This window comes from Microtus oregoni, unplaced genomic scaffold (assembly GCF_018167655.1).
Source record: "Microtus oregoni isolate MIOR12 unplaced genomic scaffold, Mior012 000005F_ref0000423, whole genome shotgun sequence".
Classification (NCBI taxonomy): Eukaryota; Metazoa; Chordata; class Mammalia; order Rodentia; family Cricetidae; genus Microtus; species Microtus oregoni.
Genome location: NW_024543064.1, coordinates 32,462,207 through 32,484,534, shown reverse-complemented (window position 1 = coordinate 32,484,534; position 22,328 = coordinate 32,462,207). Strand labels below are relative to the sequence as shown.

The 22,328-nt window shown below is 44.4% G+C and overlaps 2 protein-coding genes across 2 annotated transcripts; one reads left to right on the top strand and one right to left on the bottom strand.

Annotated features, from left to right (window-relative positions):
* Positions 1-8,490: 8,490 nt before the first annotated feature.
* LOC121448665 (olfactory receptor 2G3-like) lies at positions 8,491-9,438 on the top strand. The gene has a single exon (XM_041652831.1). It carries the CDS (start codon positions 8,491-8,493, stop codon positions 9,436-9,438), a length of 948 nt encoding a protein of 315 aa, XP_041508765.1.
* Positions 9,439-13,940: 4,502 nt separating this feature from the next.
* On the bottom strand, positions 13,941-15,139 carry LOC121447836 (olfactory receptor 2A12-like). Its single transcript, XM_041651119.1, has 2 exons — positions 15,124-15,139; positions 13,941-14,917 (listed from the first exon to the last, which is right to left on the bottom strand). Exons 1-2 carry the CDS (start codon positions 15,137-15,139, stop codon positions 13,941-13,943), a joined length of 993 nt encoding a protein of 330 aa, XP_041507053.1.
* Between the last annotated feature and the right edge of the window lie 7,189 nt (positions 15,140-22,328).

Genomic DNA, 22,328 nt, shown 5'->3' with positions numbered 1-22,328 from the left:
AGGGCTCACATGGATTCACAGAGACTGAAGGGGCAAGTACGGGGCCTTGCATGGATCTGCACCAAATACTTTGTGTATATGCTATGGTTGTTAGCGTGGTGTTTCTGTGGGACTCCTAATAGTGAGAGCAGGTGTACCTCTGACTCTTTTGCCTGCTCTTGGAACTCTTTTCCTCCTATTGGGCTGCCTTGTCTCATTGTATCTTGTTTTGTTCTGTTTGCTTGTTGTCTCCTGGAGGCCTGCTCTTTTCTAAAGAAGAAAGAGTAAGGAAGTGAATCTGGAGGGAGAGGAGAGCTGGACAGGGGGCTGGGAGAAGTGGAGGGAGGGGAAACTGTGTTTGAGATGTAGTGTAAGAGTACATCTATCTTCAGTAAAAATTTTAGAAAAGAAAGATCAGAAGAAATCTTAGAGTATAGCCTGCATCTTGGCTTTGAATCCCTCGAACAGGAAGAGCTGCTAAGATGTATCAAATACGATTGGGCTCTCTTTTCTCCAGTTCATGGTAGAACAAAAACAAAGCAATAACAACAAAGCAGTTGCTTCTTAAAAAATCATAACCCACTCAAAATTGAGACGAGGGCACGTGAAGGTCATTAGTCAGACCTAAATCACCGCAATTGCAATCTTTCAACAGATAACACTGGCTTCCACCCTTATCAAAGAAACTTCCCTTTGTAGCAGTTGGAGGCCATTACAGAAAACCACAACTGGTCAAAATGCATCGAACTGATTGTGGGTTGTCTAGCCCCAGTCAATACACCTACAGCACAAACTCCACACGTAAGGCTCAGCGGAACACCATGGAAGAGGGGGAGGAAAGATTGCCAGAACCAGAGACTAGGAAATTGCTGTGTGATTGTGTCTCAGAATTGACAGGGAAGCTTTGCCTATGATACCTCAATGAAATGGCTCCCTGTCTTATTTTTTTTTTATATATATAGGATCTCTCACTGAACTTGTAGCTCACCCATTGGCTAGGCTGACTGGCCAAAGATCTGTTTGTCTTTGCCCCCAGCCGCCAAGTATTATGGTTACCGATGTGATACCCAGATTTTACACTGATTCCTGGAATCCAAACTCAGGTCCTCCTGCTTGCTCAGCAGACACTTCAACAAGCGAGCCATCTCCCCAGCCCCTATTTTCATGGCTTGTGTGTCTTCTGAACCATGGGATACTCCAGGGCCCAACACAGCCTTTCTAAGGCCCGAGCATACCTTTCGTCACCTTTTCCTGGCACCCAAGGTCGCCATTCTCAAGACCCTTGACTTTCCCAATCCATTGTCCTTTGGAACTCATGGCATCTTCATAGTCTATCTTGAAATCCAGTGGGGACAAATTCATGAGCATTGGATGGAATAAACCACTTGCAACATCACATCCAGCCTAAATTATATGTATAGTTTACCACATCTACTTCATATGTGCTCATATTTGACCCTGTAACTGTCCTATTCTTCCTTTGGTGTTGTGGACACTGAGGTGCAGAGGGTTGGTGTATGTCAACTATTATCGTTTTGTTAAGTGGTATAATCAGGATTTGATTTCACGTCTTCCTGGAATTTTGCTCTCATCTAGAGTATTAATCTATTGCCTCATCTTGGGCCAGGCTTTGTGAAGGATCCCTTTGTTGCTTAAGTCATATTCCTTTCCCCCCAGAAAACCAAAGTATTTCAGGGCTACAACAATTCAGGACACAACATAGCCCAGTGCCCAGGAGAATATGACAGAGAGAACGAGACACTGGGGAGGCTGAGCGCAAGTGCTCCGGTGCTTGACCCACACAGCTCCTGAGAAACGTGGTCATTGTTTTTATGATCATGGAAAGCTTCCCCAGCGTGTATGTCCAGCCTTCATCCTTACAAGTCTTCCCTGTGTACGAGTGCATGTTCAAACGTATATGCAGATGCGTGTGCACATATGTATGGAGACCAGATTGCAACCTTGGTTTGTTACCCAGGTGCTGTCCGTTTTATTTGGAGGCGCAGTCTCATTGTCCTGGATCTCACCAATAAGGCTAGGCTAGCTGGTGAGCAAACCCTAAAGATCCCACAGTCTCTGCTTCCTTGTCTGTGGGATTACAAGTGCACATCACCACGTCTGACTTTTCCATGGATGGGTTCTGGGCATTAAACTGGGCTCCTCATGTTGGTGGAGCAAGTTATTTACCCGCTGAGCCACCGCCATAGGCCCTGCCCTTGCATTTCTTAGCCCATGCATTTACTCCACTTGATCTTCACACTGGACGGCAAAGGAGGAAAAGGAAAGGACTTAACAACAGGGATCTTGGGCTTGGGAGGATCAAGAACGTTGGCTGTGAGGCTTTCTGTGTCAAGGGATATTGTGAAATGTGTGCTCCAGGTCTGGGAGGGCTGATGTGGGACCCAGAGGACCTGAAGGCACAGAAGTCTCATTAAGGAGCTACAGCTTCCTCTTCCCCCAAGGACTAGGATCAGAATGTTAAAGGAAAACCTAGCCCTCTCCTGGCTCAGCCTTCACACAGAGCCCCGGTCAGGTAAGTGAAGTAATAAGGGCAGCGGGGCTGCGTCCCCAGCACCCCGGCTGCCCGCTCAGCTAGCTTATGCCCCAAAATAATTACACAGACACTGTATTCTTTTAAGCACTGCTTGGCCCTTCTGCCCTAGCCCTTACTGGCTAATTCTGATATCCCGATCAACCCATCTCTAATAATCGGTGAGCACAGGTCTTACGGGGAAGATTCTAGCCTAGTCCACCCTGGGTCAAGCTTCATGGCGTGTGTCTGCCTGGGAGCTGGGAGTATGGCGTCTCCCTGAGGCGTCTGCTCCCGAGAGCAGAGCGGTGGAGTCTCTGAGCTCACTTCCTCTTCCTCCCAGCATTTTGTTCTGTTTACTCCTCCCACCTATCCTCTAACCAATAAAATGGGCCAGGGCAGTTCCTTTATTAGCCAATGACCTTCCTCCATCATTTCCCCTTTTTCGGTTTAAACAAAAAAAAAGTCTTTAACATAGCAAAATTACATATAACAAAACAGTTATCAAGTAAAAGTTACAATAATCTTTATCATAACTAAGGAAAACTATAACTAACTATTCTTAACTCTATCAAAGACACCAGAAAGATATAATATTACCTAAGTAAACAAGAAAAAAAAGCAACTTTTAAAACTCTAGAAATGACAAAGATATCTTGCTGCCTGGACAGTCACCCAAAGTTCTTTTGTACCGTTGGGGCATCCATCTTCAGCCTTCAGGCCCATGGTATCCAGCGGACATTTCCATAAAGCAGGAAAATTCAAAGTCAGTTCAGTCACTATCTGTTGTGTCCTGCAGAATGTCTCGCAGACTCTTTCATGAATCAGGAACCCCGAAAGATCATCTCACCTTTAGGCAAGTTCAGTAGTCCTCTCTCTGCGGGTTCTCTGTGTCCAGTTTATGCAATAGTCCAGGCAAGAGCAGTTTCTTGCCCAAATGACTATCAAACTCCATAAGGATCCTCTTCGATGCCCATCTTCCTCTTGAAGTAGATTGGTGCTGCCAGGAGCAGAGTGTCTCATTGTCATGAAAAGTCCTAAATTATTAAAACATTTAAAATGCCATATCTTTGAAAAATATGAAGAATGCCTATCTAAAATATATCTATGTACATCTAGAAAGTCTTAACTAACTTGACTACAAACTTGACTATTATGATTATCTATTAACAATCTATATTTCTAATTATACATTACATTTTTAAATGAACTACACAATCACAGTTCCTTAATCAAGATCAGAAACACATATACATATAACAAAATTGACCTTAAATCACTAAAACAAAATCCATATCAATGTAAATTATTCATATCTCTATCATATCCCCCTTTAAATGTAAAAGAACATTTATAAACAATATTTGGGAATATGGGCGCAGTTATTTCTCTCCAAACTGCTTCCTGCTGAATGGGGGCGTCGTTAATTAGGTCTTTCATGGTATAACCTGTGTGCTAGTTTCATCTCAGTTGGCAGTTGAGCGAAGCAATTTTTTGAAGGCGTGCACAGGAACCATTCAGGAGGACGTGGTCCATCATACCAAATCGGAATAGAAGAAGTGAACAGCGTCTCATCCTCTGTGAAAACAAAATAAGAAACTCCTTTCCAAAGTATCATATCCTTAGATCCAAATTCATAATATCTATGTTGGATTAGTTCAGCAGTATTTATAAATAAATATCTTTTAGCAGCTGTTACTCCTTCCTCAGCATTCAAATAATTCAAAGAGAGCATAATAGCATACAGTATCAAGATTCTCTGTCTATTTTCCATCTTTGTACAGCTTTGTTTTAACCTCTATTTTGTTTATTTTTACTTTTAACTTTTTGCTTTTTGAGATAGGTTCTCTGTATCTTTGACCTGAAGTAACTCTGTAGACCAGGCTGTCTTTGAACTCTCAGAGATCAGCCTGTCTCTGCCTCCCAGGCATTAGGGATTAAAGGTGTATGCTACTACACCTTGAACTCACAGAGATCTGTTTGCCTCTGCCTTCTAGGCACTGGGATTAAAGGCGTGTGCTACCACACCTTGAAGTCACAGAGGTCAATCTCCCTCTGCCTTCGAAGTGTTAGGATTAAAGGTCTGTACTACCACACACAACAACTCTCTTCCTTTTTTTTTTCTTTAAGAACTTCAACTTTTAGTCTGCATATATTTTTAACACACTTTAAACCATTCAGAAATTTTCTGTCTTTGAATCGCTCTTTACTGTATATCTCTCTGTTTTTCTGATCACATGAGTCTTTAATTTACCAAGCAATCTCAGTAGGATTAAAGGCGTGGCTTTGCCAGCTAGATCCAGTCCATTCCTTAGCTTTCCAGCCTCATGGCAGATATACAGGCTGTAGCCATGTTTACTGCAACAACTGTATGGCATTTCAAGGTCCCTGCCAGCAAGTGAGCTACAACAGACAACACTCAAGTCCTCTCTCGGTAGCCGGCCCTCCTGCCTCAAATAGTCAGAGTTTGCCCTGGCAGGACAGCCCAGAAAGCTGGCATTTTTAAACGGCACAGCTTTTTTCCTGCTACGGCTGAAAACCGAAAAGCATGTGTTCAGCTTTTCGTCAACATCATTTAAGTGTTTCGTGTCAGGACCTCTTAATGAGCTGCAGGGTTTTGTAGCTAAAGCTGAGTCAGGAAGCTTCTCTTAGATGAGAGCGCTTGCTTGCCTCTAGCAAGCAGAGTAGAACCGAGAAATGGCAGCTACCAAGAAAACATGCTTTACTCTTTCCCAAGCTTTCTCAGGCTTTCAGTGGATTTAGTTGTCCACACGTCTGGGTGCCATCTGAAGTAATAGGGGCGGCAGGGCTGCGTTCTCAGCACCCCTGGCCGCCTGCCCGGCTAGCTCAGTCGGTAGAGCATGAGACTCTTAATCTCAGGGTCGTGGGTTCGAGCCCCACATTGGGCGCCATATGAAGTAATAAGGGCAGCGGGGCTGCGTCCCCAGCACCCCGGCTGCCCGCTCAGCTAGCTTATGCCCCAAAATAATTACACAGACACTGTATTCTTTTAAGCACTGCTTGGCCCTTCTGCCCTAGCCCTTACTGGCTAATTCTGATATCCCGATCAACCCATCTCTAATAATCGGTGAGCACAGGTCTTACGGGGAAGATTCTAGCCTAGTCCATCCTGGGTCAAGCTTCATGGCGTGTGTCTGCCTGGGAGCTGGGAGTATGGCGTCTCCCTGAGGCGTCTGCTCCCGAGAGCAGAGCGGTGGAGTCTCTGAGCTCACTTCCTCTTCCTCCCAGCATTTTGTTCTGTTTACTCCTCCCACCTATCCTCTAACCAATAAAATGGGCCAGGGCAGTTCCTTTATTAGCCAATGACCTTCCTCCATCAGGTAAGGAAGGGAGAGGCAGAGATAGCTGCCTGAGACTCACAGTCTTCACAGTCCTATTTGATGCACTCCACCTGTCCCCATCGCCCTCACCCCATCCCTCACCCCCACCCCAACTTCATCTGTTTGCACCACAACTGTCTGCTTCCAATTCCTTTCTCACACCAAGAATTTCCATCCTGGTTTCTGTTCTTCCCACTGATCTCTGTCCTGCTCTGGTCACTGATGTCTCTCTGTGGCTCTCTCTCTTTCTCTCTCTCTGGTCACTGATGTCTCTGTGTGGCTCTCTCTCTCTCGTTTCTTTGCATTTCTTTAGTTGTTGTTTTGTTATTCGGTTGCAACAGAGGAAAGTAGAAGGAGGAGGAGGCTGCGTCTGTGGAGATGAAGCTGTGGTCTCCCTCTCAGCATTCCAGGGTTTGGATTCTTAGATTGAGATATAGGACAAGGGAACTGGTAGTGAAGGGAAAGATGGAGGTGAAAAGTTGCGGTGATGGCTTTAAATAGCGTATTTGAGGCTGTTATCTGGGACGGTGATCTGTAAGTTTTTTCCCCTTTAAATAAATAATCATTCTATTAATCATAATTCCAAACTAGTGTGGGATTGTTGTGACTTACACCTTCGCCTTCATAGGTGGTCATAATTAGGCTGACTCCTTTACCTATCCCTGGTTCTTCTATTGATCTCTCCGTACCACCCTTCTCATTTTCTGTATCATATTCTGATCAGTATTTTTTTTTAAAAAAAACATAGACTGGCATTGAGATGCCTAGGAGCTTCAGCAGTAGCTCAGGCACCAGGTTTAGGGGACACTGGAGGACAAGAGAAGAGACAAATGTGGCCAAGTCTTCTCTTCTCCCTTCTGGAGTGTGCTCGAGACTCTCCCACCCCACCATGGGCAGAACTGGCTGCAGGGCATTTTTGCAGGTGGCTGTTTAGTTTTCATTGAATCTTTAATGGAGTCCAGAATCCCAGGACAGCTGAGCACACCTTACAGCGCTCCCAGTAGCATCATTTTACACTAAATCTTCCTTCTTGATGTGACTCTCAACTTCATCTCTTGGAACCTCCAAGGGTAAGACTCATCTGGGACCACATGCAAAGGTACATCTGTGTCTCCACATGACTTGTAGACTTACAGAGTTCTCTGGTTCTGGAATGCTCTTAACCTTTCAGTGCTATAGGAGAAATGTCCCTCTTTGTTTCACCTCTTTCCCACACATCATGGCCTTCAGATTCTTCTTCACAGTCTGTTTTGACTTTTCTTCAGCCCCCTTTAGGTACAGCCCAGGAATGAGAATGCTATTCAGCATAAGATCTGGCTACTGCAGACACAGACCATGGTACCAGATCTGCTCTATCCATATCCTTTCTCAATGATGGAGCCTCATGCTGTCCTTTTGGATTCTCTCTGTACTGACCTGGTGCTTCCCAGTAACCTGCTGTCTCACCTGGGGCTCACTCCGTAGCTCAGGCTGCCCTTGAACTCTCTGTGTAACCCAGGCAGCCCTGGAACTCAGTATCTTGTCTCAGGCTTCTGAGTGCTGGAATCACAGTGTGTGCCACCATGAATGACCAAGGTTGGATGTTTCAGTCAAGTGTTGCAGGGAGATTTTACACGTGTTCTGTAGCATTTTTGGTGTTGGCATCAGTTAGTCGTTTTATCTAGTCAAGGCAAGGAATCTGGTTTTCAATCCCTGGGGCAGATCTTCTTCACTGTGTACACAGGCGGCCTTGAAGAATGAGCCCTTGAGACTGGGCTGTGAGAATGTGGACCTGAGCTTTCCGACAGCCGTAGTCTCATGCGTCTGTGTCCACCCCATCCTCACCTCTGTCCCTTCATTCCCGTCCTGCTGGACCTGCTACTCAGGAAGTTTGTTATTCCTCACAGTGCTCGCTACATGGCTTCTCTCTCCTTTTGTTATCTCCTCTTTTGGTGTATACATGCTCGACCTCTTTTTCCGCTTTAGCTACCTGCCCCCAAGTCTTGTTTCTGACTTCTCATCTCACTCATTTATATAATCTAGTCCTCTCTCAGAATCCAGTGAGGTTGACCTCTGTCTCAGAGGAGGCTGCTACTGTTCTGTCTTAGGTGAAAGTCAACTTTATAGAGTCCAACAGGGAGACCATCAGGGGATAAGAACAGGAAGAGGCAGAACTGTTGAGTAACTCATCTAAAAGAAAGTGCCAAAAGCTTCCAGAGGACCGACAAACACAGTTACAAGTAAAATTTACTAGTAACTTCCCTTGTTTATGAAGTCGTACATCCTCCCCATTTCTCCAACTCTCTCAGATGTTTGCGTTACCAAAAGAGAGGGCTCTGGAGGGGAGACAGGCCTTCAGACAGGAGGGGGAGGGTTCGTCCTCATCCCCACTCTGTAGGCTGCACCAGAGAGATGAGAAGCAGTACAGTGTGGAAGGGTAGGTTCCAGGAGATGGAAAAGACGGTGACATTTGGGGGGATGATAAAGGAAAGGAGATGACATGTCAGGGGCTCTGACTGAGCTAAATATTCCAAATTCAGACCCGAGTCTCCTAACTGACCTCAACCCCAAGGAGAATTAAGGTCTTAGAATGGGTGAAGCACCTAAACATGCACTCTCAGCTGGACCACTTTGTTCATTTCTTCCTGCAGTGGGAGAAGAATGCAAAGTTTCTCCTTGGAGAACCACAGCTCCATCGCAGAGTTCATCCTTCTGGGCTTCTCCAGGGACTTCCAAGTTAATGTAATCCTCTTCAGTGTCTTCTTTTTCCTCTACCTCTCGACACTTGTGGGCAATGGGCTCATTGTCACCTTGATCTACCTGGACTCCCACCTCCACACACCCATGTATTTCTTCCTCAGCGTCCTTTCCATGCTGGATATGAGCTATGTCACCACCACAGTGCCGCAGATGCTGGTGCATCTTGTCTGCCAGAAGAAAACTATCTCCTATTCAGGGTGTGTGGCTCAGATGTACATCTTTCTGGTGTTGGGCATCACCGAGGGCTGGTTATTCTCCGTCATGGCCTATGACAGATATGTAGCCATTTGCCACCCACTCCGGTACAAAGTTATCATGAGGCCTTGGCTGTGTGGAGCAATGGTGATCTTTTGTGGACTATGGGGCATCAGCTGTTCTCTTGTCTACACTGTCTTCACTATGAGACTGCCCTACTGTGGCCCCAATGAGATCAATCACTTCTTCTGTGAAGTCCCCGCTGTTCTGAAGCTTGCCTGTGCAGACACATCCCTCAACGACCGAGTAGACTTTATCCTGGGTTTTATCCTTCTCCTGGTACCTCTTTCTTTCATCCTGGCCTCTTACGTCTGCATCTTTGCCACCATTCTGAGAATTCGCTCAGCCCAAGGTCGACTGAAGGCCTTTTCCACCTGTGCCTCCCACATCACGGTGGTCACCATGTTCTGTGGACCTGCCATGTTTATGTACATGAACCCTGGGGCCAATGCTTCCCCAGAGAGGGACAAGAAACTGGCTCTGTTCTACAATGTCATCTCTGCCTTCCTCAACCCTATAATCTACAGCCTGAGAAACAAAGATGTGAAAAGGGCTTTCCTCAAAGTGACAGGCTGGGGGCGAACCACTGAGTGAGGCCACTAGAACACAGAAGGCCGCAACTGGTTCCCAAAGAACAGTCTGTGGCTCTGACATCCTATTGCCCTTCATCACACAGGGATGGGCAAGAATCTTTCGCTGAGGGTTAAGGAAGATGATGTGTAAAGGTGGGTTACTGTATGATTTGCTGATATTCCAGAAGGTGGGCTGTTCTCAAGCATCAGGGAATCCACCTGGAGACAGAGTGCCAAGTGTTTGCTTCATTTCTGTTCCCAGGGCCAGCAGAGGCTCTGATACATGTGAAGAATCATTAACATCTGCTGTCGTGTGACAGTGCCTGATAATGGGGCATAGTAAATCAACTCAGGGCGCTAAGACAAGGTAAATGAATCCATAACTTTATGCCATTTTATTCAGGTGCAAGAAAAGTCTTCAGAAGGAGGAAAAGTGACCTCACTTCTCCTTTCATGGTGGTAAAATGTCCAAACAGGAACAGCTAAAGGAAGGAAAGGTTCTAGAGTACCATCCATCATGGTGGGTAACTGATGGCCAGCAGGAGCCAAGGCAGCTGCTCACATTGTAGGAAGCAGAGGAAAAAGAATTCTTGTTCTCAGCTTGCTATCTTCTTTTCATTCAGTACAAAACCTCTACAGGATGGTGCTACCTATGGTTAAGGTGGGTCTTCCTACCTCTGTTAAGCCAATCTAGATAACCCCTCAAGGCATGCCCAGAGGTTTTCTCCTAGGTAATTCCAGATCCCATCAAGCTGATAATACTAAACATCACATTAGGAAGAGGATATAGGGGAGCTGGAGAGATGGCTCAGTGTTTAAGAGCACTGGCTTCTCTTCCAGAGGACCCAGGTTCAATTCCCAGCATCCACATGGTAGCTCACAACTGTCTATAATTCCAATTTTAGGGAACCCAATATCCATAACAAAATACAAAATAAAATAAAAATAAATTAATTAAGAAAGGAATGGATATTGGAATTGGTCATTATCAACACATCACTGTCCAGGGCCTCAGGATGTGTGATACACCGACTTCCTCAGCAGACACTCCAGGTTCACAGTTGATGTTTCACCTGGATTATATCATCAGGATTACAAACTTGTATTCTGTAGACTGACACCTTGTCTGTAGAATTGGGATGATGGTAATAATTATAGCAAACAGCCACCTTCTGGGACTGTTGTGAGGTTCAAATAGGTAAGGGTCTCTGAATGATGCTTGGCATATCGAATCTCTTTAAAAGCATCACTGTTTTATTCTACTCCATGTCTATTCCATCTCAATTGTCAAGCAACATCTGAGACTCTCTCAGCCCAGGGAGAGCAGTCACTCTGCTCTTAAGAAAGGAATGGACAACGACAAACTTAGCATTTGTTTGTGTTCCAGTCTGCTGTGTTTTGTTAGAAACTCATCAACACAAGGCAATAAAAACCCTGAAGAAAACCTGACAGTCCCTCAGGTTGTTGCCTGAAGATACCCTAATAATAACCAACTAGCATTGCTAAGGGCTTTCGTCATTAACGTCCCACTTTTAATAAACCTTTGCTCAAATCTGGATTGAGTAGCAGTGGTGTTTTAAAAGTATTTGATTTTAGAAGTTGCCAAGGCAGCAGGAATGGTGGTCATGTGTATAACCCCAGCTCTGAGGAAGCTGGGGTGAGAAGATTACTGGATATTTTTTTTTAGCAGTATAAAACCCCAATTTGTGGCCCCATAGAGTCCCTGGCACCTTAAAGGAGGCATAGAGCAGTTTGCTCTAGAGAGTCTTTGGAAACCCTGCTGGACTACCAGAGACTTCTCACTCAGGGAAACAGGCTGAATTTGAAGATGGTTTTCAGATGACTTTACCATCATTTTTTTTTTTTGATATTTCAAGACAGGATTTCTCAGTGTAGCCCTGGCTGTCCTAGAACTCACAAAGATTCACTTGTCTCTGCCTCCTGATTAGTGGGATTAAACGTATGTGCCACTCCCAAATTGCAAGGACAGAGAAAAGTAGTAGAACTATTAGAGGAGTTGATTTGTTGCCCGGATGAGGGTGATGCCCTGCAAGATGTGGAGAGCTAAGGGATTTAATGAGTTCAGAGGACAGAGATACTCAGAGTAAGGATGGGGCAGAACCAGGGGGTTGCTGGAAGAGAGTGGGAGAGAGGAAATTCAGATCTCAGAGAGAGAAATGTCCTGTTTACAAAGGTGCCCGTGTAAGAGTGCTTTGATAAAGAGATCATAGATAAAGGGGAATGTATTTTACTAGACCCAGGTCAAGATGCTCACCTCCTGTTTCAAAACAAAGCAAAGCAAAACACCAGTGCCCAAGAGATGAGCACAAAGAATTAAAAAACCAAGACTTCTTATTCTGTGACTAAAGGATGGAGAAGGGCTCCTGAGATGTAGCTCCGTGGCACAGCACGTGTCCAGCATTCATGAGGCCCTCAGTGTAATCCATAGGACTAAAGAGAGACGAGTGGGCAGTTTGCTCACAAATGAGCTTGTCCACTCTGAGTTACAGAGACACAGGAATGCTGAGTGAGGGGGGTGGGAACGGCTTTTGCCAGGGACTAGCTAGAGAGCTTCTAGGAGCTTGAGTTTCACCTTTATAACTTCTTTCCTGCTCTGGGCTTTGAGTACATGGCAGCAAGTAAGATTTCTTAGCCTTAAATTGATGGAACTAGAAAAAGATCATTCTGCGTGAGGTAATCCAGACCCAGAAAGACAAACATGGTGGATATTAGGAGTAAAGTATAGGATAACCAACCTACAATCCAAAGCCCCAGAGAGGCTCAGAGGTCTACAGTGAAATTGGTTAAGGAGAAGCACCTGTGTGAATCCACTTTGAAACTAAAACAGCTGAAGTCTGGTGTCTGTAGGGTGTAACAAATGCATAGGTCACACCCACTCAAGAAAAATCAACCTTTCCTGCTGCTGGTCTGTTGATTTTTTTCCATCTGGGCTCCCAGCCATTAGAGAGTGCCATCTATATGCAGAGAAGATCTTGCCCCTTGGTTGATTGACCCACATGTCCAATATCTGTGGAAGCACCCCAAAGGCACACTGAGAAATATGCTTACAAATTTTCTAGGTGTCTCTCAACCCAGTGACATTGACAGGCAAGATTAGCCATCACCTCTGAGGTCAGCTGGCAACCTGTGCAGCATCTACTGATCATCTCTTCCTCTTCCTCGCTCACTGACAGCTACCTTCTTACCAAGTCTCCACATGGGAGAGAACCGAGAGACAGAGAATGCAGAACTAGAGTCCAAGCAGGCTTTGGAGTCATGGTATTAATTTTATTGATTAATAAAGTGAAATCCAAGCGAAGTAATTTGGCCAAAGTCATTCATATACAAACCATGACAGCAAAGTTGAGATGAGAACCCGGGACAATTAATATCAAGTTTTGTGTCTTTGAGAATACAATGTGCAGTTCACCATATTTGCTCACAAACCACATTGATTTCATGCACAAAGTCACATATCTAAGTTTCACAGGTTAGGCATACTATCGGCTTATTTTAGTGTTGGTAACACATACTGCTTATATACACTACCTTGTTAATATTGCTTGACACTCAACAGTTTCCATTACCATGTCACTTATATGAAACACGGTCAATGTTCCTCATTGCTTTCTGTATGATACTGTTTCTGTGGCACAATGATAGTTTACATTATCTCTGGTCCTTACTGTCCGGGTTGCTTCTAAGTAGGAAGAAAATATCATTGAGCGGTTTGCACCTAGGGTTGACCACACAACTTGTGGTAATCAAAAGGATAGGTGTAAACAATATGTCACTTTTGAGAAGCAGTGAGTCATCATGAGTTTTGTGCATGCTCCCTTCTTCTGTTATAGAAAAGTGTAGTCCTCATAACAGCTAATGCTTCAGGGTGGGTGCTAGAGAACCTACACTCCCGACCTACAGCTAACAAACAACGTGAGCAACAAAAAACCTTTGCAGTTATAATATGTAGGCAAAAGTTTCTGTTCCACAAGCTACTCATAAGTAACCACATAGAGGCTTAATAGTAATTATAAATGTTCAGTCCATAGCTCAGGCTCGTTACTAACTTACATTTTAAATTAACCCATATTTCTTATCTATGCTCTGCCACATGGCTTGGTAACTTTTCTCAATATGGCATGCCCATCTGCTTCTGTCTGTCTCTTCTGGTGACTACAGACTCCACCCTTCCTCCCCCAGCATTCTTCTAATCTGGCTCACCTAGCCAGTCACTTCCTGCCTAGCTATTGGCCAGTCAGCTTCATTATTAAACCAATTACAGTGACATATATTCACACAATGTAATCGAACATTCCACAGCTATAATCCACAGAGATTATTGAGGTTTTTGGTGCTGTACCTTAGTGTAGTCTGTTAACCAAAACAGACACTTTGGTTTCAAGGTGGATTATGTATGTACTAAGTACTATGATGGTTCAAATGGAAGGCCAGTTACGTAAATAAAAACACTGTCCCATTCTTAAACATTGAATACTCTACCTCCAGCTTCTCCTAGATTCTGGTTCACAAGTTCATCCTACCATTTGCCATCACCTTGATAAATGCCCTCTTGATGTCTTTGTTCCTCAGACTGTAGACCATGGGGTTAAGCAAGGCAGTGAATGTATTATAAAAGAGTGAGATCTGCTTGTCTCGCTCAGGGGAGTAGCTAGAGTTGGGTCTCATGTAGATATAAGAGGCTGGACCATAGAAGAATGTGACCACAGTCAGGTGGGAGGCACAGGTAGAGAAAGCCTTGAAACGAGCTTGGGTGGACTTGATCTTCATAATTGCCATGACAATATAAATATAGGAGGCCACTATTAGAGAAATTGGGGTAACAACAACAAAAACACTCAAGACCAGGTCTACCATCTCAATGAGGTGGGTATCCATGCAAGCCAGGCTACGCACTGAAGGACCCTCACAGAAATAGTGGTTGACCTTGTTGGGCCCACAATATGGCAGACTCATGGTGAAGAATGTATGTAACAAAGCAGAGAGGAAACCACAGACTAAAGACCCAGTTGTCAGCCATATGCACAGTCCCCAGTTGAGGATGACAGTGTAACGCAGTGGGTAGCAAATGGCCACATACCTGTCATAAGCCATGACAACAAAGAAGGTACACTCAGTTATACCTAGGGCACTAAACACATACATCTGCATCCAGCAGCCAGCAAAGGAGATGGTCTTAGAGTGAGCAAGAAGATTCACCAACATCTGGGGCATGGTGGTAGTGACATAGCCCATATCCAACGTGGCGAGTATACAGAGGAAGAAGTACATGGGAGTGTGCAGATGTGTGTCCAGGCAGATCAGCAGGATGATGAGCCCATTGCCCATGACTGAGCTCAGGTAGATGAGAAGGAACACAATGAAGAGGATGCTGTTGGTCGTGGGGTCACTGGAGAAGCCAAGCAAGATAAACTCTGAAACCCAGCTTTGGTTCTGCTCTGGAATCATCCACATGATGGAGCCTGTAAGGGAATCATATTTGTCTATGTGTCACCTGTCACATGCCAGTTACACAGGCAGAAAGGGGAGATACCTTCTGGAAAGATGGCTCAAAGGTTAAGAGCACTGACTGCTGTTGAAGGGGATCAGACAGCTCAGAGTTGTGTGACTCCAGTTGTAAGGGATCTGATTTCATTCTCTGGCCTTCACAGTCAAGACATACATGTGGTACACAAACATGTATTTACACAAGTACTCATACACATAAAATAACAAACAATAGTTTTTAATTGAAAAAAGAAAGGCCAGGGTGTGGGTTCTGAGCACTGTTCAGTTTCTGTGCATTCTTCTCAAGTTACTAAACCTCCCAATGCCTCAATCTCTTCATCAGCCAAATGAGGCCGATGACAATCTTGCCTCTGGATTATAATGAATATCTAAATCGTCTCATATAACTCTTGGAAATGCCATGTAACACATGACATGCCACATGTAGTCTCACACTCTTATTCCAGCTCTAGAAATGCAGAGACATAGGATCCCCACAGTAAGAAGGCTAGCTGCACTAGATGAAATGATGGGCTCTGTGTTCAACTGAGAGACCCTGCCTCAACGAACAAGGTGAGTGCAATTGAGGAAGAACCCCAGATTAGTCTCCTACCACACACACAGACATACACACTCACACTCTCTCACACATACCACAGATACATGCAAAAACGGAGAAAAGAAATAGATGAAGATGACAGAGCAAACATCAGTCACACGCAGGCCCTCACACAGGTAGTCCTGTGAGTAATGACAGAAGGTCATGTGTGCAGTGCACTGGAGACACTGTCGTCTTCCCAGGGAATGCTGATGGATCATGCGGATATGTGAGGAGATAAGTTATTTCTTCCTTTTTACTCTTACCTTCCTCTGCATGCAAACGATCAGTTCCAAGTGTGCTGTGGGTTTGAGTGGTAAATCTGTAGCAACCAAATTTGGTTTTTACTTTCATTTTTGTTTGTTTATTTGTTTGTTTTTGTCTTTTTTTTTTGAGACAGGGTTTCTCTGTGTAACAACTCTGGCTGTTCTGGAACTCATTTTGTAAACCAAGCTGGCCTCAAACTCAAGATATCCTCCTGCCTCTGCTTCCTGAGTGGTGGGAGAACAAGTGTGCAGCAACACCCTCTGGCTGCAACCAATATTGTCTCCCCCCCCCCTTTGGTAATTTCTTTTCTTTTATTTTTTTAATAAAAATAAACTATCTCTTTTCATTTTACATAGCAATCCCAATTCCCACTCCCTCCCCTTCTTGCATTCCCTCCACCTACCTGCCACGCACCCCCCAATCTACTCCTCAGAGAAGGTAAGGAACTCTGCTTTGGAAAAGGTCCAAGGTCCTCCCTGCTTTACCTAGGCTGAGCAAGGTATCCATCCAAAGGGAGTAGATTTCAAGAAGCCAGTACAATCAGTAGGAATAAATCCTGGTGCCACTGCCAGTGGTCCCACAGTCTGCCCAGCCATACAACTCTCACCCACATTTAGAGGGCCTAGTTTGGACCTATGCTGGTTTCTTCCTTGTCTGGCTGGAGTTGATGAGCTCCCATTAGCTCTGGTAAACTGTTTTAGTAAGTGTTCCCATTATGGTCTTAACCTCTTTGCTCATATTCTCACCCCTCTTACTCTTCAACTGGACTTTGGGAGCTCGGCCCAGTGGGACTAGCAAGAAACCTGGCTCTAGAGAAATTCCCAGAAATTCACAAGGATAACCCCAGATAAGACCCTAAGCAATAGAGAAGAGGGTGACCAAACTGGCCTTGCCCCGTGGTCAGATTGATGAATATCTAAAATGTTACCATAGAACCTTCATCCATCAACTGATGGAATCAGAGGCAGAGACCAACAGCAGAGCACTGCAACCAGATTTTTAACATCAAGCCTCATAAATTTATTTATCCTCTTATAGTAAGCAAAGGTAAGACGTCTTCAAGGCAAGCCTTTCCTCTTATGCTACCACCTCCTGCCCCTAACCCAGGTTGAATACATCCTGTATTCTTGTTCACTGGCGATTACAATCTATGGAATCCTAGAGGGATCTGATACCAATTTTGATGCCAAACAACATGGACAAAACTTGCTTCTTCTGTTAACTGAGTCCCCATACAACTAAGAAAGAATTATATCTGTTAAGAGTATGGCTGTATGCATGATTTCCTAATGTTTGTAATAACAAAAACAAGTAACATTTATTCGGTAGTTTGTATATTCCAGCCATTGTTCCCCTAAATTTAGCTCAGCATCACAACTCACTCAAGGAATTATTTTTACCTGTGTGTTATAGGTGAATCTACGGCCTGGAGAGGGCAGCTTGTTCCAGATTACAAGGTGTGAGGAAAGTGTGTCTTTAGATGGTTTGTTGCTAGAGCCTGGCTCTCGGTCACCTTCTCTGCTTCTCGCACACAGGCTCTGAAGTGGAAAAGGAGGAAGGCAAATTCTTCACATTGTCCGTCTAGTTGAACTTTTTGAGACTCAGAACAGGACAGAGCTGAATGACTAGCAATAGACTTGCTCTCCTGAGGCAATTTCTCCTTCTGTCTGAATGTGGGAGGCCCTGGGATATACTGAATGTAGGAGGATCCAAGAAAAGAGGATTTTAACTGCAATTTCTATGGCTTGGGGACACTGCTTAGTGACCCACAGCATGTTATGGTTTCCCAGCCCGGTGATCTCTGATTTTGCATACAGGGTCCCACCAGTGCAGCTGTGAGCCCAGCAAAACAAACAAGGACATAAGGATTGAGTTCAAAGCAAGAAAAAGCGACACATGGCAGCCCCAACCTAGGAAGTCAGCATCTGGAAGGCTGAGGATGAGGAGTCCAAGGAAATACTAAACTATATAGTGAGTTTGAGCCCAAATGAGGCTAGAGCAAACTCACACCCTCCCCCCCCCCACAAAAAAAAACCCAAAACAAAATCATGATTGCTCTGCCCACAAAGTGCATCGAGCTCTGACCCTGTGAGTGGGAAGACTCCTTCAAAGACACTGACCACCACAGCTCTCTCAGGAACATGACTTTCTGCTTCACTTGGGATCTTTGATCTTAGGATTCCATATTCTTTGTGTGTCCAACATGATTATAAACAGAAGAACGGACTAAAATATTTATTACACTAATAAACAAAGAAAGAAAATGAAGCAAAGATAGAGGTTGAGAAGAGAGGAAAGAGGAGCAGGAAATGAGGGAAGAGGTCAGGGCAGTTACATATGTATGGACAGGGGACCTGGAGATGGAGGGCTGGACTAATGATTATCTCTAGACCCACTTGCCTGAACTCCATCCAAAGGCCAAATACCAGGGACTTTCTCACCACTTGTAAATTCAGGGACTGTGTCACTGAGTGTTTCTTATTCCTATGAGGAAGCCCCATAAAGCAGATGAGTCCAGAGAGCTGGGATTCTAGGTAGCTCAATCTCCAGAGAAACTCCAAGGTGCTGTTTGAGGGAAGGAATCTCTTGCTTCTTTTACGCAAGTAGACCAGCCCTGACACCTGAAGATGGTGACTATAAAATCCTGCTTAACAAAGGCAAGGTCAGACATCTTCACCTCTTCCCAGTGGGAACAGATGCTGAGGTTTTATGACACTGCCTCCTCTCTGAACCTCCCCAGAGGAGCTAGGAAAGGACCATTTCTGTTCCCATTAGGGATGCTAAGATGATTCCTGGATACTGTCAACAAGAGAACTACAGGGAAATCCTTGGGGGCCAGAGCAGGCAGAAACAACCCACAATAGGAGGAATGGTGACCTGCTCCCTTTTCTAGACTTATTGGGGAATAATAGCAGATCAAAAAGGAGGAGGTGAGACACGAACCTGATAGACAGGTCAAGGGTTTAAGTTCTCATTCTGACTCCTCTTTTACTGCCCAAACCCTGAGCCCTGACCCTCAACGAGAGCACATTAGAGTCACGCTCCTCTTCCTTCCTCAACTACCTTGGGGCAATCAAAGTCCTTCATTCTCTGCTGTGTAAAATCTGAGCAAGCTATCTGCTGTGGAATAGTCTTTTTGTACTCTATGCAGATGTGTCATTCAAATTAGTTTAATTAAAAGCTGAATGGCTAAGAACTAGGCAGGATTTTTGGGGCAGAGAGGATGCTGGGAAGAAGAAGGGCAGAGATGTTGAGAGACAGAGAACAAGCAAGACATGTAAGAGGAGAGGAACAGAGAGGAGCGATGTGGTAGCACACATATGAAAAGATACGGGTTAACTTATCAGAGCCAGTTAGAAGTAACCTAAGTTATTGGCCAAGCTTTCATAATTAATAATGTGTTCATGCCATGATTAGGGAGTTGGCTAAAAAGACAGAAAAAGACTTGCAGCAGTTACGCATCCACTCTGGTGCTAATGAAGAGCCAACAGCAAGGGGACCTGAAGGGTGGTTATGTGCAGAAGTAGATTTTCTGCTCTTTCAGAACACAGTGGGCAGTCCTTGGGCTTCCCACAGGTCAGGGAACCCTGATTGCTCTTCGAGCAGATGAGGGAGGGGGACTTGATCGGGGGAGGGGGAGGGAAATGGGAAGTGGTTGTGGGGACGAGGCAGAAATCCTTAATAAATAAATAAATTAAAAAAAAAAGAACACCCAGTTTGGTTCCTGGCACCTAACATGGCAGCTCACAACCATCCATGTCTCCAGTTCTAGAGGATCTGGTGTCCTCTTCTGACCTCCCCAGGGACAAGGAAAGCAAGGAAAGCATGTGCTATATGTATGTGTGTGTGTATGTATGTATGTATGTATATATATATATATATATATATATATATATATATATACACACAAAGTGCTGATACACATAAACACACTAGTCAACCATAATATAGTAACATGGGAGTCAGCAGAGACATCCCTATGACAGTGGAGTGAGAGAACTCTCCAAGGGGCTCGTGACTGACTCTTAGATGTAAGCAAGAACTTGTGTCCAAATGCATCCAACCCTGGAGCATATTCTCTTGAACTTGCTGTCATTCTGCCTTCATTGCATCTTCTGTAGAATTCCAATAGTCATTTCTTCCTTTCTAGGTGTGATGATGTCAGCACCCTACAACGAGTACTGGTCAGCGTTATATTCCCAGCCCTGCCTTCTGTTGTGTCTTGGTTTACTAAGGATTCAGAAGGAGAAAACTGGATGATAACGTCTTCCTGTTGAGAGTGATAACTGATAAGGGGTCAGAATTCCTGCAAGCTGCTCCTTAAACACAGCCAATACTTAAAGTTAATTACGAAATGACAATTAAATAAGTTGTACTGGAATCAAACACAGAGTGCCTAGGAATGTGGCTCAGCTGTATAGCACCTGCGTAAAAAGAATGCTTGAGGCTAGAGTTTGAATCATAGAATTAAAATAAGTAAAGGCAACAAAATCTCTGAAACCTGCACGTCCTGAGGAGCAACTCCATTTCCTGTGCTCTGTGTTCTAGCAGTTGTTTAGTGTGGCACGTTTGCTGGTTGAAACACTGTATAATCTCAACTGCTGTTCAGTGGCATGTGTTGCAATCATTCCTTTGGTCACGATTGGTGTATTTACACCTTAGTAATTGGCAATCAGCACTAATCAGAAGAACCTTGGCCCCTGCAGTGCTGTTGCTAAGCCTTGTTCCACAGCTCTGACCCCAACTCTCCTCACTCTTGTTGTTGCTCCTCATCAGCTCCGAGGGGCAGTCGAGCCCAGCAGAGATTCTTCCAGGTTCAGAGTGAAGTAGACATAACCCATTAAATGTCACATTTAGAAACAGCCACCCTGGCTCTGGTGGGTTTAGTCTTGGATATTTTAGAAAGGCCAATGTGAGTGCACATGCACGTGCATGTGTGTGTGCATGCGCACGCTCAGACATACACTCACATACACACACATCATTTGAATTAGACATGAAGGTCAGTAACATGTCAGAAAAGCATGTCACATTATAGGGACATGTAAGCAGAGGCTGCTCATTTGTTTCCTGACCACCCAGACCCGAATAATCACACAGAAACTTGATTAATTTCAACACTATTTGGCCGATGTCTCAGGTATATTTCTAGCTGGCTATTACATCTTAAAGTAACCCATTTCTATTATTTTGTATTTTACCATGAGGCTCGTTTTTGTTACCTCTTGCTTCTTATATCTCTGTTTGGATTTTTTGACTGACTTTACTCTGTTAAGCCATTGACTAAAACAGCTTTATTCATTAACCAATGAAAACAACAAATATACAAAAGGAATCCCATAGTTCTTGGAAAAAGTGAAAAAGACCAAAACTCCACAGAAGGTATATTTGAGATCTGTCAAAGAAAAAGACAGAGGAGATTTAAAAAAAATATGGGGGTGGGGAGAAGTTACACATTTCTGAGTGAGGACACAAAAAGGCAGGCAGACATATCCAAGCCTCGTGGCTGCCACAGGGACTGTACACCTTGGGTTTTTAAAGATTGCAGCCCCAAGCGATTGTCAAACATCATTCTACCTGCCCATTGCACAGATAAATAGACAGTGACACAGCAGACATGAGTGATTTGACAAAGATCACCCAACTTGGGAATGGTAGAACCAACTCCAGGGACTGGACACGTGCCTCTTGGGTGAGGCTGAATCTACCATGTCTATGGAATGCTTAATGTGAGGGTTCAAGCTAATGGCTCTACCTCTGCTCTAACTAAAGTGTTCCTGCTGCTCAGAGCTGGGCCTGAGCCCACAGTGGTCATGGGATGACTCCAAAATGTCAGCATAAAGGTAAAAATCAAACTCTTGAGATTTCATTGTGCACTAGAAGGACCCAAAGGTCTAAAGGAAAAGATAGTGAGCTTGGAGAAAGGAGAAGCCAGCAGACCTACAGCTCTCACGAGCAGGGATTCCTTAATTGGTCCCCAGATGACAATGCCTCATTAATGAATTATGTGAGAATTGGCTTTTTTGGTGAGATGAATACTTCAAAAGTTTTCTGGTTTTGTATCTGGAGAAGGAAGTGAAGATGGCCATGAATAGCAGTGAGAGGATGGATGGCCTGGGAAAGGGGCACACAGGTGTCTGCAGAGAATTCCATCCCATCCACTTAATTCTTCACACCCTTTCCTCTTGAGGACACCTTTGATGGGATCCACATGAGACAGAAACATCGACCCACAGGTCTGTCCACACTCATTCTATCCAATTTTACTATTATATTCCATGGATGTTAATGACCATGTAACCAAGCCATGGCCATAATGTGCTCATCAACACAGACTATTTCTTGGAAGGCATTCCTCTTTCTAAACTAAATGTCATGGACAGTGCTCTGTTTCCTAGAAGGGTTTCTTCTCATCCTGAAACAGGACACAGTACTCTCATGGCCACTGTCATGTGGGGCACACATGTCACACAGAACTTTGTATAAAGTCAGCATGAGTTTGTTCCTTTTCCTTAGTCCTCCCTAGGCATCTGCCCTTGAAG